Raw genomic sequence first — 22,780 nt, forward strand, 5'->3', positions numbered from 1 at the left:
GATGCAACTTTAATTCCTGATATGTAGACCGTAAGATGTGACGATTCTAAAGAGGTCAGCTTTTCAGATTTTTTTGCTTTTTATTCAAAAAAGGCAATGAAATATTTATTATATTTCTCTCATTTCTTCTAATCTCTTTCCTAATAATAAATTCTTCTTTGCAGTAATGACGATTCGCGAGAGACCGCATCGTTGTGGAAGAAAATATTAGTTAAGAGTTGAACAAAGCGCTTGTTCCATTCCCTCCTCTCTCGCTAATTCCGTAGCGCAAAAATTGAAATCTGAAAGCCGCGAAATTACTTCGCGTTACATCGCATTATCCCGGTGGGATACGCGCGAACGAAACACGAACGGAGTCGTGAATTTCGCGTAACTCAAATTATTCGACTCGCATCCATATACATTAACGCGTTTTCGCGTTAGTCTTCTTTAAAGTTAACGTACGAGTTGTTTTTGTTATGAAAATGTCGTAAATCAAGTTTCGAAATATGATAAATTTGAAGATTATACTAAAAAAAGTTACAATGCAATTATTTTACATAGTTATTATTATAAATGGCATTTGAAATCTTTTATAAAATGCTTAGACCAAACATTTAAGTCTTTGAAAAAAAATAACGAGATTTAAAAATGTATGATATCAGTAGTATTTTTATATCTATTCTTTAATGTCAACAGATAAGTTGATATTAAATATATTGATCTCCTATTAATTTGTTTAGTAATAACTTAAATGTTTATCACGCTATATTTTGAAATGGTTTTATCCGATATAACTTATAATATGAAACGATCGAAGACAATAATTGTTATGTTATAATTTTTCAATTGTCCAATCATACATATATATATATGTCATTATCTTGTCATTAGACGTGCCATATATATATATATATATATATATATGGCACGTCTAATGACAAGAAACAAGTTTTTTAAAAGACTTATGTTTTAAATTTTCATAGTTATTGGAGAACTTATTTGAAGCCAGTCCTGTGATCCATGATATACATAATTCAATAAATAAATCTTAAATCTTAATTTGATATTCGCCATATTTACAATCGCGATCGCTAATTGGAGAAAGTTCAGGAGAAGTTTGTCTCGAAATATAGCCCGAGAGAGTTTCCATGTAAAATGGAACGGAAATAAAAAAAAAAAAAAAAAAAAACGATTAAATGATGAAGGTGCTATGATATAGGTGATTTATCGAAATGAATCGTGAATGTACGTGGAACAAAATGTCCAACAAAAAATCCAACGGATATTTGTCTCGCAGTAAGTTAAACATAGCGGAAAGGGTAGCGGCTGAGATCTGGGTGTTTGCTTAGTTCGGCAACGTACGCAAGACCGTGTTGTCATTCTCGCGGCTCGCGGCTCGAGCGAGCGGGTAGTGGCAATCACGAGAAGTTGCGCCGTATTGATCGTATGTTGATGGATGATTCGAAACGGAATATTTCGCGGACATTTCTTTCAAAATACATTAAATATTTTGTGGAAGACTAGCTCGGCTGACGTATAACCTTGGTACACAAGGCCGCGGCACACCGTATTGTTATTCTTACGGTGAGATTCGAACGAGCCGGTAGCGGCGCAAGTCGCTCCGTATATTGCCGTTCGAAATTCGCGTAATTCGTAAGACGTGTTTTTAGAAGAGAGATTAGAAGCGATATACTTCGTATAAAGGCCAATGATCAGTTAGTATCGCCTGCGTGATTAATTAACGCCCCGCCTCCCCCTCCCCCCCTCGCGATTAATGATTATAAATGCAAGGGTGATCTTATTATTGAGGAGCGAATATCTCGTGTAATTTATTTATTCATTTCACGAAACCAAAGCGATAGAGAATCGGAATTACAGATTATTGTTTATTGCGATCTACATATATAAGCGGCCGATATAATAACTTTTTTGACGATTAAATTTGAATGTATCTTGCATCGCGCTTTGAGTTTGTCCATCATTTTCGACCGGACCGGAAACATGGAATAATACAACAAAATCGTCAAATGTTCGACATTTCGCTAATTTGCGAGATTTGTGAGTATCGAGCGGATCATAGAGCTTTGTATTTTTTTCACGTTATTCTTTATTGTAATGTTCAATAATAAAGCACACGTCGCTTGTGATTAACATCAGAGATCATATAGAATGTTACGCGTTTATCCTATTCTGATGATTAGTACAACGGTATGTTTTGCTGTGTATCAAGTGCAATAAACGAACCTGAGTAAAGAAAGCATCGAGAGTTAGCGGAGTGATCGTGAGGTGAGTAAATTGCTTTTTATTTTAATTGTTACTTGCAGGATTACTGTTCATAATTATTTTATATACAAACAATAATTATTCTTTTTAGATATTTATTATTCTGGGCATTGTTATAATTTATGTATACTTCTGTTTTACAATTTTAACGTAATTCTAATCTAGTCATAATTTTATCGCTGCACGTTATATGCACGTGAGTAACGTATTATTTTATTTTAGAGTAATAGATTTGCGCGTAGAAATTACCCTGTATATATAATATTTAATAAAAACGTGTGTACATATCAAGTTAAAACACATTTACATATTTATTTATTTATTCTTTGAGATTTTATATTACTTAAAATAAATTTTAATATATAATATTATAAGAAACATAGTAATTATTTCCTCGTCTATCTGTTCTACAATATACGAAAGTTCTATAATATTTTGGCAGCATTAGATTTCATGTTAGCAAGTCCGCTCCTCAAAATCAGTTGAGTACACTTCGAATTGATCTTTCAAAACGTGATTATTAAATCGTATTAAAATGTTATACTTTCTTTCGAGTATCTCACCTGATACGGTTTTTCGTTTAATAAATTGATGTAACGGAATCTCAGCTTTCCTCCCGTCAAATCTTTACAATGTAAGAATATGAACAAATATATAAATTGTCGTCCGTAATGTTTTCGTTGCTGATTCCGCAACCACGCAAAACGAAGGGGTTGGCAAGCCGGTCTTTCTCTCCCTCGACTCGGGAAGGGAATATTCAAGCGCGACGTTGCTTTGCGTCCTCCCCTGCTGAATTCTCCTGTTTATAATTTAGTTCCGTGTCGGTTCCTAGATACCCGTGAATCGAACAGACAGGGAAAAAGAGATGGAATCTACAAAAGTCACTATTTCGTTTTGATGATATTAACGTGCAATAAATATATACGAAAACATATTCGACACATTGCTTCTCGTTAATTTATTTTTGCAGAAATTGTTTCCTCTAATTACCGTATTGCTGGCGCAATAGTGTTTAACAAAGTTGAGTGAATTTATAATATTATGCTGCAATGGTAGTTTGAACGTTATATATTTTTTTTTTTAATTTTCAACTTCGCTATTGTATTTTGAGAAAAAAAAAGGATCCAAACCGTGTAATTATTTTATTCCCCGTTAACAGAAGTGAATTTCAAATTTCGCAAGCGATAATGACGTTGCGTCTCGACTCTTTCGTCAATTCCGGGATGCTGTGTGTAAAATCATTTTAAATCAATAAAATACGTATTCGTATGGCATTTCGAAAAATCACCGATTATATTTCAATTACGATCTGCGGCTTGCTGAGAGCACAACGAGATAAACATCGGGAATAATTTGTCTCTTTCGAACCGAGTAAACTTCTCTCGCGACAACACAATCGTCACTCGGGCGCACACCTGATCGATCATAGGAAAACATAATTTCATTACGAGCTGGAATATTATTTCCATTAGAGCGTACGTGCGCTCCTATTTACACGGCCGCGCTCGCTCGCTCTCCTGCCTGCTATAACACAACAATAACAATGCGGTAGTGCGCGCGTGTGTGTAATGTATGTACATATATGTGTGTGTGTGTGGATATATGTATGTGCGCGAGTTCGCATCGCGGATAATCCAAAATTCAAAGGAAAGAGAGAAATTTATTAGAGCAGAATACAGCATGCGTCATTCGCGCGCGTTAAATTTTTCAATTTCTAGAAAATTATATTGTTGACAAAAATATTGTGTATTTTTTACGTTACGTGATCGTAAAGTAAAAATTTAACGTATCGAAAGTGCCAAATCTTTAATTTAAAGACAATTGCTTGCGAAGCTGTGCATAACGAGAAATGAATCGGTGCCGAAAAAAACAAGTAACGAAAAAGATCTCAAATTTCCGCGATTTCGAGTTTGGGCTTTATATGTATTTTTAATAGAGATATAAAGAAGTGGGATTTTACAAACTTCACTTTTTCATATAAGAGGTAAAGATTTTTCACGTAAGAAGGTAAGATAAGAGGTAAGATTGATAAAAAAATCTGAGTGCAGATTCAAGTGAAGTGACCAAATGTTCTTCCATTTCAAAATCGTATTGAAAACGTCGAAACTAATTTTATAATATACTTTTAATCCCGTAAACGAGATGCGTAGCAACATACATTATAAGATTCCATTTTTCTTCTTTTTTAACATCATATAAAATTGGAGAACGTCAGATTTGCATCTATCTCACTCGGATATATTAAGATATAAAGCGACAAACAAAAAAGGGTTTATGTCAATGGAATACAGATGAATAGTTTTTACAAGTTTAATTAACAGCTTCCACAAATCTACGTATTCCTCTTGAGAATAGATCGTAAAGCGCGTAACATCGCAACCCATTTTCTCACGAAGAGCTCTCCCGGCGAACTAAAATTTTCGGCTTGCTCGTACCAAAAATCTCGCGCAAAGGCAAAATCTCGCGAGCGAATGACGCAAATTAACGTCCAGCGAACCACGGCGGTCTCATTAAGGGAGAGAGCGAGAGAGAGAGACAGAGATAGAAAGAGAGAGAGAGGGAGAGAGAGACCGAGAATTCCGTGTCTCTCGTCGGCCGAAATAACCGATCGATTTTGCACGTAATGTAACCCTATATATTATCCTGCGACGGTGCACGAGGGTGCCTTGAGATTTTCAATTGAATGCGTCACAGGACGTCCTTCTGGGCTTGGCGCGCTCGGGCTCTCCCCCGGCCGCGCCACTCTCGGCCGGAATGCTATTGTCGCGGCGCGAGACTTATGATATTTTCCATAATTACTGCGGCATTGTGTTCGCGCCTGATTTTCTCGGCAACGTCGCGGGCGTGATCGGATCTAACTTTTCAGAGATAAATTTTTAATTTTCAGGACACCCCCGCGCCGCTAGAAGGGCTGCGGTCGCGACGTTCGCGGCGCGACTTCGACCGCCGGTTCGGACAAACATCGTCGCCGGCGAATGTTTCGTCCGGTCGTGGGCGACGTTCGCGCGCGTATCGCGCGCGACGCGGTCGCGACCGGACGACCGCGACGTCACCGGCGTGTATGCCCGGCGTCGCGGAGGACGACGCGACCAGCGAACCGTTCGCGGCGACTTGGCACGCGTCGCCGAGCGTCGCCTGCGGCTTGCGCGCCGCGACAATACTTTCTCGGCCGGCGCTACGTATGGTATATTAGGATTAAAGTGGATCTCGCGTTGCGCTCCGTTCCCGGAATAAAGGGAATGCCACGATATTAAAGCCCGCGAGACAGGGAGCTACGGCGGTGTCCCGCCGGGCGTGCACGGCACCCCGAAATACCCGACGGTCCTTCGTTCCTATCTACCTACCTACTTGCTTACCTATGCGACGACGCCCCTGCTCGCCCTTCCGCCCGCAAAAGTCCCACCCGCTGCTAAAGGGTTCAGAAACGGGCAAAGACGTTCGAGCCGCAGATGCCAGCGATACGAATGCGTTCGAGACGATGCGAGCGAACAATGCGAACGATCGTCTTAGAAAATATGTTTGGATATTTTTAGATATTTCTTTTCTCCAGATGGAAATATCATGTCGTATTTACCATCCAGGTATCAATTAACGTTAATATTCTCGAGCGTCGTTAACTTTACTTGAAAGACACGCTATTTCAAACTAGTAACGGCGAAATGTCAAACTGACAAAATTCTAAATCTAGAAATGAAATACCGTAATTAGAAATTACTAATGTCGTGTTAGGAACAGATTTATAATTAAATAGCTTTATTTCTCTTTAAATTTTCAGTAGCTGTTGTATCTATCATTATGTGATTTCGTTAGATGTTCTGCGAGATCTACATCGATGGTACCCGTATGGCTTTGGAGAAAATATAATGAACGCAATGGCGTTAGTTGGCTATATCGAAAAGGCCTGCATGTCGAAAAGTTAAGCTTCATTCGGCAAGTAGTGTAACTCCCAGACGACCATAAGCGCCCGGTAAGCTTCGGGCGAAACAGCGGCCATCAGTATATCATAAATACATCGGTGCAGCATCATGTGGGTCGTAGGTTACTAATGGGCGAATTAATTAATTATTAATTTATTCCTGCGTATTAATGAATACTGACGCGATTACGGGATATATTTGCGTTACGATTAAAATCCGTCATCGATGAGTTTTCCGCGCGGATTCCAAACCGAAAAATATTCACCGATTGATTTTACGGGCGGTTAATTTTACGCGTGTGGTGTGCAAATCGAATTTTCTTACACCCGAGACACGAGCGCGATTCGCAAAACGTCGCCGACGTCCGTCTCGGCTGCATTTTTAAGCTTCAACTTACGACCGCGTTATGGTAAAGCGCCTCGTATAAGTAAATTTCGGAGCTTATTGGTATATCGCTGATGTAACGTTACGCGAAATTGTAACATAATTTTGTTAGTATTACGCTGCATAATTATACGCTGATGTAATGCTGTTTCCTAATATAATGTTACAGCATAATAAAATCCTTAAGAAACTTATACGTACATCATATTACGCGTAGCCGCGCGAACCGGAAGGAGAGAGGGTTTATTCTACCATAAATAATTACGGTACTAGCTAACATTCCCGCCCTGAATGTTGTTATAATATACGAGACGAAAAAGAAGGCGGCACCGTTGAGTCGGGCGGGATGAATTTGGATAAAATACGATTATAAATTGTCGCAATGTGTCCACGTCGAAAATCTGACTAACGCTACTTTCCGAAAAATATACGTCTCGTATGTACGCCCTTTTAAATTTTCATTTACGATAGTTGCGTTACGTTAATAAACCGTCTAAATCAGAATTCTCAATTATTAAGAAGCTTGCATACGAACGGCTTCATAATGCAAGTAAGCAAAATGTTAATGTTTTTCCTCAATTTTGTTGTCCTCAAATAAGAAAATAATTTTGATACTTCTTCTTTTCGAAATGCGCAAGAATTACGATTGGATGATCTCACGATTGCTTAATATTTTCGTCTCTTATTTTGTTGTCTCTTACAACTGCAATATTTTTGCCATCAATGTGGCTTTAATGATCTCGATTTTTGCCCGTTTTGAAATTTATCGAGAGAGGGAACGTTGTAATTTTTCTGTTCATGACGGAAAAGAGTATACTTAACTACGAATGCGTAAGCGAAGTAGTCCTCTTCTACGCTAATTACGAAAGGTTCGTATCAATATTCGATCGAGCGTTATCGAGCTGAGACACGATCGATAATGGCAGGTTGTTTAACGCCGATATTCGCCGTCCGCTGGTGCGATATCGCGAGATGTAATTTTTAACGGGGGACTCAATCATTTTTCGAAACGAATATCGGGTTACTGCCTCCCTCCTCCCTCCATCCTGATGTTTCCCCGACGATTGTTAGAATATTTCGTTCACAGGCAAAAAGTCATGCTCTCCAGAGGCGAATGGAATGAGTGATCCAAGTACTTTACCTTATGATATCGCCAACTTCGAGAAAACTTTGTCTCTCTCTCTCGCTTTGTCTTTTGAACATTTGATACATAATTTAATTTTCAATTTTTTCCTTGTTACATTACTTAGTATGTGATCTTACATACAACATTATTTTTATTCCATTATTCATATTCACATACTTCTATTCTTTTGCTCTTTTACTCTATGAAAAAAAAGCTCTCTTTGAGAATTTGCTTTACTTAATATTTTCTTTTTGCAATTTTCTATAAATTATATAATTTAAATTTTAATTATTTCTGTTATTTTTTTTTGTATTTTTGTTTATATAATTTTTTTATTATGTAACTTGTGTCTCGAGATTTTTTCGTCGAGTTTTCTCAAAAAAATTTACATTGCTCATGTATTTTTAATAACATGTATGTTTCCATAGATATATAATTTAGATTCGTTCACTTGTCATTGTTGTAATTTTTATCTCTATTATAATTTATTTTTAGATTATATATATTTTTACTCGTATCTCGTTTCTAAAGAGGATCCCTCGCGATTTGTGCCGACCAGTCAGGCATTGCTCGGAAATGTCAATTTCGAGACTAAGGATACGCGTGCACGCTGCGCGAGCGCTATCGCCACGGAAAGTAATTTTGGCAATACATCTCCGCGGAAGTTTCTCCGGTTTTTGTTGTTCTCTGAAAAATGGCCCCGACTGATAACACGGATATCGCACACGCATACACACATATACATTTACACACGAATGAAGATATTATTTCGTTATATTCCGCGTCACGCTCCTTCTGAAATTACGCTCGGGGCTACGCGCCATTTGTCTGTTGCTCTTTCTGTCCCTCTCTGTCTCTCTCGTTCTGCATTATTGGTACACGGGAAACGTGAACAAATACGTCATATTATACATGAGCAAGGCGTTTGAGAGTTCGGTAGAGTCGGACGTAAAGCATTATATGAGACATTCTAGCATTTTCGACCGACCCATTTTTTTGCGGTTTCTGTGATAAGTTTTCTATACCGATTTTTTTAATGAGAAAGTGAATATCGATTTTGTTGCTTTGTCTTTAACTTTTGGAATATTTCTAGTTATTTCCATTGAAATTAATGAAACTATTAAGCAACAAAATCAGAAAAAACATAATCCATCGAGATATCCGATAAATTTGCAAGTGTTGATGTAGAAAAGCTGGGAGTAGTTTTCAAAAGTTAAGAATTAAAGTAACAAAATCGGAATTAAAATCGGAATAAAAATATCAAGCAACAAAATCAGAAAGATATAATCTAGAAAGATATTTGACTAAAATTAACTTTTTTACAACAATACAATTTTTTTATATTAGTGCAGGATGATTAGAGAATGTTTCTGAATTAAAAATACTACAATCAACTTGGCAATGGAACAATTAATTAGCGAGAAGATAGTTTTAAAGAAATATGTGTTAATTTCTTTTTTTTTAATTTTTCCTGCTACCGTATTAATTATAAACTTATGTTGGCACAACTATTTTATTAAATCGGTTCGGAGTAATAAAATCGCAAATGAAACAACAAAAAATACTAAATTTCTGTTTATGTTTTATCCAGTCGTACTGTATTAAATGTATTAGCTTAAAAGATATCAATTTTAAAAAAGGATTTAGATTACTATTCCCAAGTAATTCTTTGATATGGAATGTAAAATAGCGATTTGATTTAATACAAAAGTATATATAATATTTGGATATTGCACGGATGGAGGACTTTCTAAATCTAAAGAATGTAGATGAAAGAGAATCGCGCGTAGACAGCAAAAATGATTAAAACGTGGTAGACGCTATTTATCGGTAAACATGCAGTAACAATGTTTGATGTCGCCGATAATGCGTTGTTACGGGGTTACGAGGTTTATGCCAAAATACGATAACAATAAAATCACCCGTGGTTACCGTATCGAACTCGATTACACTCTGCATCGGACATTGTGCTACCGTCCAATAGAACCCTGGTACAAATACTGACTTCGTGATGCATGTTAATTGATCTTCTTGTACAGAATAAAAAAAAATATAAACAAAAAATGTTTTAATCGGAAATGTTGGAAAACTGAAATGATTATGATTCGATACACGCAACTTTCTATGTCTACCTTAAAATATTTTATATTTGTATTTCAAAATTATCAACTAAGAGCAATTCGCATTTACACGAAAAGTAGAAAAATAAATAAAAGTAGATAAATAAAAGTAGAAAAATAAAAAAAAAAACTCGAATTGAAACTTATCTTTTTTTTTTAGAAAGAACCAATAAAAATTAAGAAAGAATAAAAGTATTATCATAAATGAGCAGAATAAAATAAAATATCGTAAGAATATGAGTACATCTTGTCAAGGCATAAATAATTGTTTAAAGAATTCTTATCTTAGAAAGCTTTTTAATATAATTTTACATAAAACTATATATAGATCTTTTATTTACACTTAGTGCGTTTTTAACTGATTAAATCTGTTTTTCTGATTACAACAGCATAGATGCGTGAAAACTGATAATGAACCTATTTCCGTCCGTTTCTCAGATACTCGAATGTAAGAAGCAGTCTCCGAGGAAGCTTGGAGGAACTCTTCTAGACTCGTCTTCGCGAGCCCGCACGCGGCACGCGCCGTATTCCACGCAACGATTTTAATTTCGGCGAATTTCAAAGGCATTTTTGCGAAGGACGGAAAGCGTCAGTTAAAGTGCAACGGGAGTAGGGGGCACCGCGGGGGGAGAGGGAGGAGGAGGAGGAGGAGAAGGGGCGAGGAGGGGGAGGGGGGAGGAGGAGGAGGAGAAGGAGGAGGATGAGATGGGTGGAGGAGAAAGAGGAGGGAATCGTCGATTGGCTTACATGCCACCTGTAGCACCGCGGGAATGCGGTCGACTCGCGCTCGTTGTGATATCGCTTAGAGGTCGGGAAGGGATTCATCAATAAAGTTTACTATTTTTCCGATATCGTTTTTCCAATTCTATAAATCGTCGTGTGCTCGGCCCCACGCTCGTACACACAGCGGCCGCCGTACGTGGAGACGCGTGCGTGTGCACGTACACGTACACGCGCGACGTATTCGCGTACTCACTCGCGCGCTTCGTTCGCGCGCTGCCATATACACGGCCGCGGCCGTGGAGCCCAGTTATGAATGGCCTACGTCGGTTGACGTTAATCTGCCACTTCATCTCTCTCATCCAACCTCCGCGCGCGCTCTCTGTACCGCGCCAATCTCACTCCATCCCGCCGCACCCTCAGTTCTCCTCCTCCTCCTCCTCCTCCTCCTCCTCCTCTTCCTCTTCCTCTTCCTCTTCCTCTTCCTCCACCTCCACCTCCACCTCCACCTCCACCTCCACCTCATCCGCCACCCTCACACGCGCCCGCCTCGAGCAGCCCATACCCGCGTGCACTCCACCCCCCCAACCAATTGTTTCGTCGGGGGAGCAAAAAAAAGGAGAATGTGAGAGAGAAAGAGAGACGCGAGAAAGAACGGGACAAAATAAAAAAAGGAGAGAGAGAAACTCGGTGCCAACGAAAAAATGCTTCGGCCTGTCCGTTCGTCCGTCGCGTTACATACGCGTGGCCACCAAATTAAATCGCTCGTTGTTTCGGTCGCACATCCGTCCGTTCGTCTGTCCACGTGCGAGAAAAAAAAAGGTGCGGGCGGGTGTGGAGGGAGGGGATGGCATTCATGGAGTATCTTGGAACGCGTGCGGACCGTTTTACAGAAAACGCCACAGGTTTTCCACGATCTACATCGCCGAGTTTCGCGACTGCATTCACAGTGATGGGATTTAAACTTGCTTTAGTCTCTAATACAAATGATTCACCTTTCTCCTTCTATCTAGCAAAATAAACAAATGATTAAAAAATATTTTCTGTAATATCTAATATCATTTAAGTTACATTTAATTCTTATGTAAAATTTGCTCTGAAATTTATTATCTAATACTAGATTCCCTAGATAAAACATTATGAAATATGCTCTAGCCAGCATATTGCAATAAAAAAGAGAATTTTAAGATATAAATAAAGATAAAGTGGATTTAAAATAAAAAAGTAGTATCAATCTTGTTTGTTTCTATTAGATTAGACTTTATAGAACATCATAGAAAATACCATGTAATAATATTATTTGAATAGTGTTATCTATAAGTTTTAATCCCCTTTTATCATATTTTTGTAGTTGAAAAAAATTATTGTATATATATATATATATATATATATGTTAAATTATTTAACAAATTTAAAAACGATGAATCAAGATTTCTGTAACAATATAGTAATAAAATCGAATCCTTCTCGTATACATTTTAAAAAGGTTTCCTTGCGATATTTAATTTGTGATTTACTTACTAAATATTGATATCGAATATTATAAAATCATGCGCGCGACAAATTTTCATTCGAGGGAAAATCACTGGAGTTGTCATTAAAATTAAAATTGGAGTTTTCGTATCATCTTGTACATTCATTGATGGTTAAAAATTCACGAACGATGCTGTGCAAGCTGCTGAATAAGAACGTTTTCACGATTTGGTTTAACATCGGACTGTAATGGTAGTCCAGTAGTCGCTTCGATGAAGAATACGATCGCTGTCCTGTAAGATTTACTTAACAACATGAGGGTGGAAAACGAGAGCGAGGGAAGAGACACATGATTTCAAAGGGAGTACGATCATTCATTTCGACGTAAGACTGCAGAAGGGGAGAATTCGTTTGAGAAAGAAAAATATTTTATTTTTAATTCTTACAGTTTCCGTTATACGTGCGACAGACAAACACATATTATTTTGTGAAAAATAGTAAGATGATAGATCGAGTTCTTTGAATCCGGACCATAGATTTTATGAGCCGTAATAGCACGATAAAAAAGCGTCTTCTCATTTTATAAACTAATTTATCTCAGTTTATAAAATAAAATTTTTAATTTATTATTTTATTTATTATTAGTTATAAATTTATATATATGCGATATAAATATTTATATAAAATTTATATTATGTAAAAATTTCTCTAAAAAACTAAGACAATGATACAAAAAATAAATCGTCAAATATTCACTAGTGAAGAAAAGGGAGGATAAATGATTCAGTTTTATATGAAAATTGAAAGAGGATTTAAAAAGTCAAAAGATATATAAAATATATATTATCTTTCTATACGTATATAAAATATTTTTGTTTTAATCTCACAAATGTTTTTGGATTTCTTTTACATAATGGAGAAATATTCATAAATTTCAATCGCGTTTTGTAATCGCGAGAGAAGGCACTATCCTGAGATTGATTTCTTTAAAAAGTAATAAGAATAAAAATATACATTAATTACGGCGACACGCGCATGTATGTATGTGAAACGTATTACAATCACATAAAGGATTACATATAGACTAATTAAATTACATATAATAATTACAATTCCAGCGTCTTTTACGACTGATGCCACCATTCGCTCTTTTACAATACGATACCCTCTACAATATATATATATATATATATATATATATATATATATATATATATATATATACAATTTTGCATTCGCGATTATACGGTAGCGGAAATCAGCAGGTGCATTAAATAACACGCTTTTTACGCGATATAGGCGTACACTGTAAGAATAACAATCGGCAGCGTTAAAGCGCACTCGCGTACGATATAATCACTTTAATTTCGCATAACTTACCATTATCCACCGCGTGGTTGCATTGCGGTATATAAACACTACTTGTATTTATGGTCCATAACTTCGACAGGCGAATACTCTGTTCTCTGTGTACGCACGTATGTGTTATTCAATACCTTTGCGAAAAATATTCGAACACGAGGCTCATGATCGAGGGTCACATTCTTATTGGACAGCTTTTCACCGACTGATATAAAATTGCAACTTAAAAAAAATACTCCTATTCGCGATATATTAATGTCCATTTAAGATAAAATGAGATTAAATAATATTAAATAATTATATATGCTAAATAATATTACAATATTTATAAATATATATTTGTTTCTAAGTATTTGTAAAGGCATTCCCGTAATAATATATAGATCTCACTGTTGTTGTTCATCCCATGATTTTCTAAAATAAATTAAAAACGAAAAATATTTTCTTACCTTAAAAGTATATTTGGAATGCATTTGAAATATGAATAAAAAATTATTATGTACTTATGAAAGGATTGTATATACGTTACACGAATAAATTAAAATTTTTATTCAACGAGACTTAGTTTTTAACCTATTCTCTCGACTAACTCAGTCTTCCCATGCACTTTATTCAATTCTCATTTCATTTAAAAATTGTGCGTTCCATATCATAAATTAAAGCAATTGAATTTTCGCTACGATACCATATATGTGATAAAAAAATTGCGCGCAGCTTGTCCCCGTTTTAACGTTCAAAGTACATCAGAAGGTTAAAGCGACGATACTTAAATAATATAATCATTTGCGGTGGCGTAAGTGGTGTAAATTACTGATAAGAACAAGCGGAATATTTGAAACGTTAAGGGAAGTCGGCAGATTAAATATCTCCGGTTAGACGACTATACTAAGTTATTCCCCATTGGATTATTTCATTCTGTGCGATTAATCGACTCGGTACTTGTAAGCTCCTCGAGTTTCTTACATCGGATCCACGCAAGACGGTAGGCGGTAGTTCCGCGTGAATCATCCGCATTTGCGTACCTGTGACTATTCTTTCAATACCGGGCCTTCACTTCGCACTTATGAGAATCTGACGATCGATGCATTTGTGATTTCTTATATATGCATTTCTCTTTTTTCCTAGAGAAATGTGAAAATTCGATTATTCTACATTTTCAGAGCGATTTGCAAGTTAATATAAAAATGAGTCTTGTGCGTTTCAATGCTTGATTTCAATTCCGAGGGTAATCTTCATTGAACTTATCACCGTTACACGTCCCTTGATCAAATCAATTACCTCGGAAAAAAACGTTACATCAAAATCTTTATTTCTCGAGAAGCTATGTAGCCGTTTGTTGCATGTATGTAGATTTATTTACATTGGGAGTAAAATATCTTAAATTCATTATCTTCTAATTTTTGGTCTTTTTCCTTTCTCATTCTTCAAATTAGCCAATTAGCTAATTAGTTTCCAATACTTATTTATATATCGTTTCTCATTTCTCAGTTGATATATCTATATCATTTATTAATATGTTTATCGTTTTTTATATCTACATTGATCTTCATTATATTAAATTATTGTTTAACTTTTTTTTTATTTTTTATCTACATATATGTAATTCTTCTTTTTCCATGCGGATATTATTTTAATAATTTTACCCTATTTCTTAGATTTACCTTGATGTATATGAACACTATTATTAATAATTCATATTTTCAACTCTAATAAAGAATTAAGGAATAAAAGCAGCATTCTTCTCATTATATATACACTGTCCCTTTATATAATATTACGAACATTGCATTTCAAGGTTGGCAGTATTATTATTACATAAGAAAAAATCAAGTGCAATGAAAATAAACATATTTGAGACAGAATTTTTTTCCGGGACTAACGATTCGATTCTCATAATTTTCTCATAATCTTCCGTGTGTGTGTGTGTGTGTGTGTGTGTGTGTGTGTCTTTATCTCCATTCCCAAAATCATCCCTTTCGTTTACGGGAATGAGATATTGCGCTCATTCTCTCTAGGTTGTCACGATGTCCTTCGTCTCTCCTGGCTTTTTGAGACATCAACGACGGTGAAACTGAGCAGCTTCTTGGCACTCTGCTTGCGCTGCATTTCATCGTAGCCGCTGATGATCTGGCTGTTCTCCAGAGGCTCGTTAAGGGCATGCCTCGCCGCGACGGCGACATTGGCATCGATGCGTTCGAGATAGAAGTGCCAGCACGATTCGGGCTGAAGCTCAAAGACAGCTCTCCGACGTCCCACCAGTGATGCCGGTTGTCGCCCACTCTGATCATCGAACAGGTCACAGCCCATATGCCCGTCAGGCACTGCAGCCATGGTTTCAGAAACAACATCTGATTCGGCAGACGGTCCTGCAGATACCACTGTGCAGATATCATTATGCGACAAAAAGCGATATGTTTTTATAAAGCAAAAGACACAAAGCTCTCGTAGTATAATATTGTTGCATGATAAATCCTATTTTGAAAACAATTTTATTCAACGTCTAGAAAAGAATGATTAGAAAAAAAAATCATTACGCAGTATATTTTGGCCAAAGTTCTTACTTATTATATTTTTTTAAGTTACATTTCTCTTCAAAGAAATTTATTTCGCGGCTTTCTCATCTTCATCCATTTATCGCGCACATCCTGTGAAAATCGATATACTGCTGGCGGATTTTTTTCTGTGGATTCTTCAATTTCGTCGCTTGAATACTGACTATCGATACTGGATGGAAATTGACGCTAACATCGCAGTTTTTTGTGTTATCTACAGGCGAACTTTAGAGATCTATATTACCGACATTAAGGTCTGATAAGCATAATGTTTGGATATAATAGAAGTCACATGGATATGAAAAATGAGTTTCAATATAAATATATTTTTGCAATTACCTGAATTAAGATTGAGATCTGAATTCAAATCTGGATTCGAATAATTTGAAATCAATTCTATATTTGGAAATCCAGATCAATATTTGAATACTCAGAAGGTTTACCATCTCAACTCTAAACAAAATTCGTAATCATATGAGAGACTCGGAGGTAATTTCACAATATTAATATTATCAACTATTGATAAACAATCATAGAAATGAATAACGCATTATTCAATAAAGGATATCTTGTTAAATAATTATATATTTTATAAATATAATTCTTTTATTAAATATCATAATATAATACTATAATATAAATACTATAATATAATACTATAATATAAATAACAATAAATATAAATGTTTTTCATATACTTTATTTTTACATTTATAATACATTTAATAAAAAATTAGTGCTATTAGATGTTGCTATTGCAGGTTTGCGGCCAGTCTTGTTGGCGATTTCTCCTCTTCCTAGAGAAAGAGAAAATTTTTTTGCCGATTCTATCAGCTTTTTTCTCGGTCCCAGAACCAGGATCGGTCTTTGTAGTGGAGGCCGCCGTTGTTTTGGGAGGATGGATCGGGCGGGGCGAGGCAAAGCAAATCTAGCTTAACTTAATATAATCTAACCGCCTCCGAGCCGCTTCCACGCCGAAACAGCGGCGCACCCGCACAGCACCCACACCCGCACCGCAACAATACCACAACCGCAACCGCACCTCATTCAACAGCGGCGCACCCGCAACGCATCCGCATCGCAATCACAACAGCGCCGCAACCGCAACCGCACCGCAACTGCACACGCACTGCACCCGTAACCATATCACAACCGTACCGCAACGGTATCGCAACTGCACCAGCACCGCAACCGCACCGCATGTTCGTATCGCAACCTGTACCCGCAAGTGCATTTGCATCGAAACTGCATCGCAATCGCAGAGCAACCGCACTGCAACCGCACCGCAACTTTAACCGCAACCGGAACCGCAACCGAAACCGCAATCGCAACCGTACCGCATCACAACCGCATCGCAACCGCATCGCTTTCGCATCCGATCCCACATCCGAATTCGCGTCCAAATTCACATCTGATCTCGCACCTGTATCCGCATCAGCACCTATACTCGTACCTTCGTTCATCCATCTATTCATTTACCTTATCCTACTGTCCACTTATTCATTCACTTATTCATTTACCTAACCATCCACTCAATCACAACTATTCAGTTATCTACTCAATCACTCACCCACTTACATACATACGCACACACGTACACACGTATGTATTGATGATTTTATTTAAAAAAACGAAATTGTCCTTTAGATTTTTGAAGTTATTCCTTTGGAAAGGAACCACTGGAAGTAATCATTTCTATACTATATATTTCTGTTAAATAACTTCTTCTCTTATTCTTATACTTTCGAAAAATATGTGAAAATATACATGGTATGTGTGTGTGTGTGTGTGTGTGTGTGCGCGCGCGCGCGCGCGCGCTAAAATTAGTAATAATTTATTAGTAATAATTTATTAGCAATAATTTATTAGTAATAAAATTTTTTTCCAGTTAGTAATTACAAATATATATAATTATTCTATGCTGATGTCAGTTTGTTAATTTGCAGAATTACACAATTTATTTGCTTTGAAATTCTTGATATATTTCCAGGTATGAATGCAAAATATTCCATGTATTGAAGTTAAATTTATGAAAATGTACCTGTTTAACACATTACGTTCTCATGTTATTTCCGGGTGACTCAAGGAATAATATCATTAACGTAGACGTTAACACGGATATTTTTCCGTTTTAACTTGATACGAATGAATAATTTATTAAACTTATTTGCATTGTATATTGCAGATTTACTATACGTATTAGTTCATGTTTTACGTCTAACATAAGAAAATGCATTTGTATGCTGTTGACTTAAGCCTATAATCATTAATCTTGCGATTTTTCAACGAAACGATAGCCATTTGTCATAATAATTATCACAATGGAAAAATTCTATACGCAATTATAGTTATCATAACTTTCATTTTTTATTTTTTTTTTCTCCGAATGCAACGATGAGATAGTGTAATCTTCTATAAGTACGATAAGGGAACGTACTGATTCTTTTTGCTACTAATATATATAGAAACAATTTCGAAATTGATCCAAACGGCATCATGTCGTCTATAACACGCTTGTGCGTATTCTTGCTTTTTGCGAGTAGTTGTTTTGCTAAGATTCATAATAAGAAGTGGTGGAATAATACCGTTTTTTATCAAATTTATCCTAGAAGTTTATATGATTCGGATGCCGATGGAATAGGCGATCTGAAGGGTAAGCATATATTAACTGTCATTTTATTGTACAATGAAAAATAGCGAACTATTATATTTATTTTTGCATAATATTATATATATAATATAATATAATAATAATAATATAATATATAATTGCATATGTTATTACTATAAGCAATTAATCTAGCAACTAATTTATATTTCTTACTTGGATATTTTGAGGAAAACTTAGTATATAACACTTGTGATGTAGAGTTTTATATTATTTTATATTGTCAGGAATAACTTCAAAGTTGGATTATATCGCAGAAAGTGGCATCAATGCGATTTGGTTATCGCCGATATACTCGAGTCCCATGGTTGATTTTGGATATGACATATCTAATTTTCTAGAAATTGATCCAACTTTTGGCTCATTGGAAGACTTCAAAGCTCTTCTGGCGCGCGCTAAAGAACTTGGTTTAAAAGTGCGATAACTTGCCAATATTGTGCACACTTATAATTTTTTTAGCTACAATAATTTAAATCAAAGATATTTAAAATTATTATATTATTTTATGAAACATTTTTTATTACTTTTTATTTTTTATAAGAATTATTCCGTTTATTCTTATAGGTGGTTCTTGATCTTGTGCCGAATCATACATCCGACAAGCATATATGGTTCCAAAAGGCTCTTGAAGGTAATAGGAAATATAAGAATTACTATATATGGGCAGATGGCAAAAATAAAGATGGTCAAACGCCACCTAACAATTGGATCAGCGTATTTAGTGATTCCGCGTGGACTTACGTTGAGTCACAGAAACAATGGTATCTTCATCAGTTTGATTACAGACAGCCTGATCTAAATTTCCGTAATCCTCTAGTAAGAGCAGAGATGCTAGTAAGTAATAGGAAAAGTTTTAATTTTTTTTTAAATATTGGAATATGCTGTATTCCTGGAGATTTTTTACTCAAAACACATATTTTTAGAACCCATACTCTTTTAACTATATTTACTCTATTTGTATAAAAAGAATAGGAAAAAAATTATTAAATTATAACTGATAATTTAAAATTTTAATAAATTTTACTCAATAGAAGCAATTTATAATTTGAAATTAAATTTTAAATGTAAATTTTATGTAAGTTTTATAATCAGAAAAATATATATAAAAAAAATTAATAAACTAATAAAAAAGATCTTATCGCAATTAGGTTTATTCTTTCGAATTTTTAATAATCCTTTCAATTGATTATAGAAAGTCTTGAAATTTTGGTTGGATTTGGGTATAGACGGATTCCGTATTGATTCCACACCATTTATTTATGAAGATATATTTTTACGGGATGAACCTAGAAGTTACGTGGACGGTGCTACGTCGCGAGATTATACATATTTGGACCACATTTATACTACGGATCTAATCGAAACATACAAGTTGTTTGGAGAATGGCGAAAATTTATCGATTTATATGCCTTTACGCATAATCAGGATCAGAAGGTGAATTAAATGATTTTCTGTTTTTTTTTTGTATGAAATCTATTTACGTTGCTTTATTGATTTTTGACCAATGTAAATAAATCTACAATATTTCTTTTCTAATGTAGTTATTAGTAATGGAGGCGTATACGAATTTGGAACACACTATACAATATTATGATTACGATGTGCTGCCATTCAATTTTGAATTCATCATAAATGTAAATGCGCAATCGTCCGCTCAAGACTTTAAACGAGAAATAGATGCGTGGATGAATTTAATGCCAAGTGGTGAAATTGCTAATTGGGTTGTACGTATTTATATGTAATGTTATTATTATCTTAACGAAAACATTAAGCACGAAAAAAATATTTGCTGATAGAATTAATGACAGATTGTTAAAATTATGTTTGTTGATGTAACTAAATTAAATTTGCTATTACATTGCTATTACATTGCCACTGTTGCTAATCCATCGACGTATATTAGCAAAAATAACAAACTTTTTCAAAGTAATTTGCAAATTTAATAATATCGTATCATAATGTCATATTTAGTAACATCGTTATTTTTAGATTTATATTTAGCCAATTTTTATGTATGTTAACAAAACCGCTTTTCGTTTGTATAAAAATAATGTATATTTTTGAACTTTTAAAAAATCTTGAGATTGCTGAAGAATCTGATTTATTTTACTGCATAAAAAGAGATTATTTACTTTTTTATAAGTAACATTAAAATTTCATATAAATCTTTTTAGTTGGGAAATCACGATAATCCGCGCGTTGCCTCTCGTTTTCCCGATAGATTGGATCAAATGACTATGTTGTCTATGATTTTACCGGGTATGGCAGTGACATATAATGGTGATGAAATCGGCATGGTGGATAAAAGAGACATATCTTGGAATGATACGAAGGATCCTCAAGCATGTAACGCGGGCCAAGCGCAATATATGAATGTGTCCCGTGATCCAGAACGCACGCCATTCCAATGGGATGCGACGCGAAATGCAGGTAAAGAATGAATATTTGTAATGTGTATATAATAATAAAAATTAATAATATACTTTACAAAATTTTGTGTTGAGCAATGTATTAATATGCTACTGCAGGTTTTAGCACAGCGAACACGACATGGCTTCCAGTAAATCAGAATTATAAGAAATTAAATTTGGCGAAGCAGATGACAGCGACTAAATCGCATTACAAGATTTACAAAAGTTTAGCTCTCATGCACCGTACGGAACCAGCTCTTACCCAAGGAAGTTATAAATCGATCACAACGAATAATGATACTGTTTTGAATATTATTCGAAACAATGGTTATGGTCGCGTCGTGGTGCTTTCAATTAACTTTGACGACAATGAAAAGCAAGTTGTAAATTTGTCACAAGAAGAACTTCCGTCGAAATTGATCGTTAAAGTTGCCAGTTTGAATTCTAAAGTAAAACTTGGGTATGGCTTAAATATTTTTTTGAAATGCACACATTGTTTACACATTGTATAAACAATTAGTTAGTAGTAGTAGTAGTAGTAGTAGTAGTAGTAGTAGTAGCATTATTTATTTGACAATAATTATAATTTTCTGAAAATCTTATTGGCATAGCTTGTAATTTTATTCATCACTTTTTTGATAAAATTTAAGGTTAAATATTTTTTAATTACATTTTGTTAACAATATAATTACAGAAATGTTTAGATATTTTTAATAACAGAGGTATATAATAAGTTTTTATTTTTTTAATGACTTGTTTATACATGTAAAGATAGGACAAAAATATGGTTGTACAAACAATCTTTATAAAAATAATGTTGTATTTTTTTAATTATTTTTAAAAATATATTGTTTGATAATATTAAAAAAAGATATATATATTTCACAATATACATTTGTATTTTTTTTTTTGTATCTAGGAAACTAGTTGACGTGGACAAGATATCTCTACCTGCAAAAGCTGCTGTAGTATATACGACTATATAAATACATTATTCTCGAATTATTTATATTAAAAAATTTGTTAATTGCATTTGTGAATTATAATCTTGCAATAAAAATCAATCTAATTAATTATGTTTATTTTTTTGTAAAAATACACCTATAAAATGAATTGAATTTTTAGTTATGTATTTATCATTTTTATTTTTATTTAATTACTTATAATTTGTATATATTGTAATTTTGATGTTTTGAATTTTACAGAAATTGAAATATTGATTATTAGTCAGTTATTGTTTTGAATTATTAACATATTTAAGAATGGATCTAATTCACTTATTTCTTTGTCTATATATATCTATTTAATTTACATAATTAAAAACAAACATATTTACATGTTTATATATGCACTTTTTATTTTAAAGTATTATTTGATATTGATTACAATTAAACAATTATATTATTATTTATAAGTTTTATTCATCATTTTTACATCATTGAATTTAATGACTCTGATTTCGATGGCCAGAGCGAAATTCAACATATTAATACGTTAAATATTTACATTAAATTATGTAAATATCTAAGTAAAAATCTAGATGACAGCATAAAATTATAAACTAAAATGAAATATTTAATAAAATTAATATTACTTTATTTTACATATTTAATGCTACAATTTTTAATTTAATTTATTAAATAACAAAAAAACATACTTTTAATTTATTGTTATGTTGTAAATCTTTGAATAAAATGTATTTTATATATTTGGTATATCAAATTATATTTATTTGACTACGTATATAATATATTGGATCAATTTTATTAAATAATTTATTA

General features: G+C 34.5%; 1 protein-coding gene across 1 annotated transcript; it reads left to right on the plus strand.

Moving 5' to 3' along the window:
* The first annotated feature begins 18,369 nt into the window (after positions 1-18,369).
* On the plus strand, positions 18,370-22,072 carry LOC105427037 (maltase 1-like). The gene is made up of 8 exons (XM_011638568.3): positions 18,370-18,572; positions 18,815-19,002; positions 19,152-19,421; positions 19,780-20,022; positions 20,130-20,312; positions 20,763-21,018; positions 21,117-21,459; positions 21,919-22,072. Exons 1-8 carry the CDS (start codon positions 18,416-18,418, stop codon positions 21,983-21,985), a joined length of 1,707 nt encoding a protein of 568 aa, XP_011636870.2. The 5' UTR covers positions 18,370-18,415; the 3' UTR covers positions 21,986-22,072.
* The last annotated feature ends 708 nt before the right edge of the window (positions 22,073-22,780 follow it).

The sequence above is a fragment of the Pogonomyrmex barbatus genome, unplaced genomic scaffold (assembly GCF_055798465.1).
Source record: "Pogonomyrmex barbatus isolate J1 unplaced genomic scaffold, ASM5579846v1 scaffold8, whole genome shotgun sequence".
Lineage (NCBI taxonomy): Eukaryota > Metazoa > Arthropoda > Insecta > Hymenoptera > Formicidae > Pogonomyrmex > Pogonomyrmex barbatus.